The 5,211-nt window shown below is 35.0% G+C and overlaps 1 protein-coding gene across 1 annotated transcript; it reads right to left on the reverse strand.

Annotated features, from left to right (window-relative positions):
- Positions 1-940: 940 nt before the first annotated feature.
- On the reverse strand, positions 941-2,233 carry LOC141649019 (uncharacterized). The gene is made up of 2 exons (XM_074457722.1): positions 1,545-2,233; positions 941-1,442 (listed from the first exon to the last, which is right to left on the reverse strand). The coding sequence occupies exons 1-2, from the start codon at positions 2,231-2,233 to the stop codon at positions 941-943; spliced, it is 1,191 nt and encodes a 396-aa protein (XP_074313823.1).
- Between the last annotated feature and the right edge of the window lie 2,978 nt (positions 2,234-5,211).

The raw sequence follows: 5,211 nt of genomic DNA on the forward strand, positions 1-5,211 counted from the left end.
ACAAAATGAGTCTTTTATCATTCATTTGCATTGAGTGAGTCGGTAATTGGAATGTTATATGGTATATCGTATTTGTTGTGTTGTCTTGTATGTCAGAGGATATGGTGGTTTGATTGGTTACTTGTTTTGGAGACGTAAGACGGTTGGGAGACCGTCTTGCGCTTAAGTCGCCTCTTGGAGCTTCCTACTCCAAGAGGGATGTGCACATTAATGGCTTCAGTGACGGAAGGACTCGTGTGGTTGAGACACGACGTCTGGTAGGGGATCCGGTTGGCTTCCGGACCTGGTACATCTCGGCGTGTCCTGGTACCTGTTTGAGATTGTTGGTATGTTTGGGCGTGTCCCGTTACCAGTGTGGCTATCGGTATGTCTGGGCGTGTCCCGTTACTAGTGTGGCTATCGGTATGTCTGGGCGTCCCGGTACCGTGGCGGTGGTTGTTGATGGTGGTTCATTCATATCATAGTCATGTTGTATGTTCACATACTCGAGCCGAGTCACACTTTATTTATTTAATGAAACTGACGTTTTTGTGTCTGTGTATTGTCACCTATCTCTTTTGGGATGACTTGTGTTGATCCATATGATATCCATTGGTCATATGGGGAGCAGGTTAATCCAGGTTGTTTGGATAGCACGCGGAAGACGAGACGAACTTGATGAGTCACGAGACGAGTCTAGTTGGCTAGAAGAGTATAGATGTCACGAGTTGTATTTTACTTATTCATTTGTTTACATTTTTTTTTTGGTGAAAGGTAAAAATTCCATTAAGCACAAACAGCTATTACAAGCTACAATTTACATACAAGCAATTTAAATATCCCAACGGATACTACCATTACATTTGAAGACTAGACAATCATAATCTATCTCTACTATCCATAGACACCTCTGTTTTAGTCTTCAACCACACGTTCAACTCCCTGACTAGCTGTTGAAACACTAGCTCAGGCCGTAGAATGCTTCCCTCAACTCTTGCCTTGTTCCTCTGCATCCAGATTTGATAAAAGATAGACTGCAGGAAAGACAACAAAACCCCTTTTTTAACTTTTGAAGCTGAACACTGCCCAATCCACATGATAATATTGGCATTAGGCAGTACCAAGCCACACTTCTGGGAAACAAATCCAGAAGTCTCCTACTGTACTCACAATTCTGAAATAAGTGCTCAACTGTTTCAGAAGCATTTGAGCACAACATACAGAGATCATCACTCACAATGCCCAAACTAAACAGTTTCCCCTTCAGCTGCAAGGCATTCCTTTGAATCAACCATCCAACAAATTGATGTTTGGGAAGACACCAATTATTCCAAATATGGCTAGACCACACCATACTCTGGAATTTGTTTCTCAGCAACTCATACCCCTGGCTGACAGAATAGCCCTTGGTACTTAGTATCCACTGATCATTAGAGTAACCAGATGCCAACATATCCCTAACTCTACACACATTCTTACATCCCCAGCTGATGTCACCACTGGGACTATAATCAGTCCAGGTACTATCCTTTAAGTAGATTTGACTGACTCATCTCACCCACAACCTGTTAGGGCAGCAGTAGATCCACCAAACCAACTTCCCAATGGTAGCATAATTCCAGGCTAGGCTATCTCTGATACCTAGACCCCCTTCATGTTTAGGAGAGCACACCTTTTCCCAACTAACTAATGGAACTCTGATATAATCAGCACTACCATCCCACAGGTAGTTTCTGCAAATGACATTAACCTTGTTCAGAACTCCCTTTGGAATCACAAAAATATTAACCCAATAACTATATAATGCTGTAAGCACTGAGTTAACCAGGAGCAACCTTCCATCATATGAAAGTTTTCTTGAACCAAAGCTCCTAATTCTAGAGACCAACTTCTCTACTAAAATATTACAATCACTTTTCTTCATCCTCCCACAAGTAATAGGGACGCCTAAATATCTGAAAGGAAGTTGGCCTTCAGTAAACCCTGCTACCTGAAGAATATCAAGTTTCACCCAATGCTGAACCCCATTAAAGTATGCATTGGTCTTGGCTGGACTCATCTGCAGACCAGATGCACATGAAAAAGTAGCAAAAGACCTAAGGAGAATCATAATGGATTCAATGTCCCCCTTACTGAACAGGAGAAGGTTGTCAGCAAACATTAGGTGAGTCAACTTCATCTTGCTGCAGAGGGGATGATGTTTAAAGGGCATACTAGTAGTTGTATAATGCAAAATTCTACTAAGGTATTCCATAGCTATAGTAAAAAGTGTTGGAATAAGTGTCCTCCGACAATAATGCGATCACAACTGTTGATCATAATGATCACATGTTTAAATCTCATTTTAAGAATACATGTGGGATGTAATATTTTACAGTCAACTGGTCCACACATATCGGTAATGATTGGTCGACTAGAGTTTGACATTCATGTCGTGCGACGGTGGTGATCAGTTGATCCCCTTAGGTCATACCTAAAGGGTAACACTCTTAATTGATTATTTAATTGATCGTATGCTGATACGGGTTAATTAAATTGCTTAAAATTGACGGACGATTTTGTGAGTATTATTGACGTATCTTATTGTAATTCGATTAAATAAGATACGGTCTAAGTAATCAAATTGTTTTATTACTTAGATAGAATTATTGTTTACGAAACAATTAAAACTGAATGAATAATTTATTATAAATACAAGATGTTGTGATTTATAATTGGTAAACCGTTTTGGTACAAGTAATTATGAATTACTAAGTCGATTTTGTACATGACGTATTTTTATTAATACGTTGATTTTTAATATGTTAAAAATACATTACAATTACACATGACTAGTGACATGTGACAATTGACAAATGACAAAATATAAAATGGACCTCACATTTTATAAGTGCCGAAAAATGGAGGGAGTATATGTTTAAATTGTGTTAAATAATTAAGTGGAATGCAAAATGATTACACTACTTCTAGCTATGCATGCCTAATTGATTTTGTGAAGAGCATCTTGGCCATGCATTGGCTCCTTTTCTTCCTCCACTCGGTTTCCACCTAGAAAAACTAGAGTTTTTTCTTCCATAATCATTCTACTTTTACACTACATTTTTTCTAGTGTAATATTATTCCATTCTCTAAGATATTACTAGAACTTAGAGATAGAAAATACTCCATCATTCTTTCCTTCTCTTGGCCGAAAAACAAGAGAGCAAAAATAATATTTTGGGTCAATTTTTAGTAAGATTAATATTGTTCTAGATCAAATAATATTAGTCTTTTAAGAGGTTATCTTGGGTATTCATCTTTGGGAGGGATTCTAAGCTTGAATCTTTGTTCATCCATATAAGGAAAGCTCAAGAACAAGTAAGAAGGAGATCTTACTTGTGCCCTTTGATCCGAAATTTTATAGTAAGGAAAACGATTTCTTCTCTATTCTTATTCATGTTTGCATGCATAAGATTTGTAATTATTTTATGACTAAATAATTTATCACATATATGAATATGTAAATTAATGAGATTAATATTTTCTAACAAGCGGTATCATGAGCCTTAGGTTGTTTGCATGCAAATCGGTTATTGTTTTTCCGAGTTATACGATTAACAAACAAAACTTATAAATTTGTGTTTATTATGACATATCACGAATTTAATTTGCATGTTAAAGTTTCTGGTCCTAAAATGTATTTAGTATTTTTTGGTTTATTTATGGATTTTTATTGTTCATTTTATATAATAATGGCCATAAAATGTGATTTTTATGATAAAAATGTCATTGTTGGACTAAAAATAGCTAAACTTCGATTTTTCCAGTGGTTTTTGGATATGTTTTCACATATATTATCTACTGATGGCCTGTAAATTTTCAAGATAAAATGAGTTGTTATGCTCGAAATATGGATTTTTCAAGTTAAAATCGTATTTAAATGGAAAAATAGGTTAATATGAGATATATTTCGAATATGGTCATAGGAATTTAGTATGTTGTCACATGCAATTTTACAAGATGTGTGTAAAATATTTGGCTATAATGAAGTCCTTATGCATGATTTATGAATTTTTGATGAAAAATCACATAAATAGTGACTTTAATTAGTAAAAATTGCTAAAACATACTTCATTAGGGCTGTAAATGATCCGAGCCGGCTCGACAAGCCCTCGGAATCGGCTCGGTCAAAGCTCGGCTCGAGCTCGGTCAAAACGAGCTCGAGCTCGAACTCGAGCCGAGCTTGGCTAAATACGAGCCGAGCCCGAGCTCAGCAAGGCTCGGCTCGGAAGCTCGTTTAGGCTCGTTTATAGTTTTTTTTGTACAATATTTATATTTTTAATATTAATTTTATTATAAATTATATGTTATTTAGTCATGTATAATTATATTATATTATAATAATTTTTAGAATTTTATAATCTTATTTATTATTTAAAAATATTTATATTTAGTTAGATTAAAAAAAGTTAGAAAGTGAAAATAATATAAAGACAAAACGAGCTCGATTAGAACTCGAGCCGATCTCGAGCTTCAATTTTTTAAGCTCGACGAGCTTCGAGCCGAGCCCGAGCTCGAGCTAAAAAATTCGAGCCGAGCCCGAGCCCACCCGAGCTCTAGCTCAGATCGGCTCGTTTACACCCCTATACTTCATGACTAAGAAAAAACGTCACATATTATATTTTATCACATCTTTCAGATCTAAAAGTGAAAAGTTAAGAAAAATAATTTTTCTCATATTTTTACGGTAATAATCGATAAATCGGATAAACCGCAACATTGTTTTTCTCGATAAATTTCGAAATTTTTAACCTAAGTTTTGAATATTATGAGTGTCATGGTATTTTTACATTGAATTTATTTGAAATTTTTATGATTTATTTGAAGTTTATGACATAATTTTGTATTTTTGAGTCCATTTATGAACAATGTTAAGAAATATAAGTTAATTATTGTCAATATGTTAGTGGAGACTAATTTTGAGTCCTAAGTTGGTTAGGGTAATTAACTTGTACATAAATATGAATTTATGTAATTATAAAAGGTTAAATCACGCAAATCCATAAAAACCGATTAATATACGATATTGGCTCCTTAAAGGCGATTTAGCATAAAATTGGGCATGTTCATACATATTATAATGCTGCATTTTAGTTATGATTGTCATATTTTAATTTTATGTAATTTTTGAATTATGTAATTTTACTTAGTATGGCCTTAGTTTTAATTGGTATTACCCGAAATGTATGGGAA

The sequence above is a fragment of the Silene latifolia genome, chromosome 3 (assembly GCF_048544455.1).
Source record: "Silene latifolia isolate original U9 population chromosome 3, ASM4854445v1, whole genome shotgun sequence".
In the NCBI taxonomy this organism is placed as follows: domain Eukaryota; kingdom Viridiplantae; phylum Streptophyta; class Magnoliopsida; order Caryophyllales; family Caryophyllaceae; genus Silene; species Silene latifolia.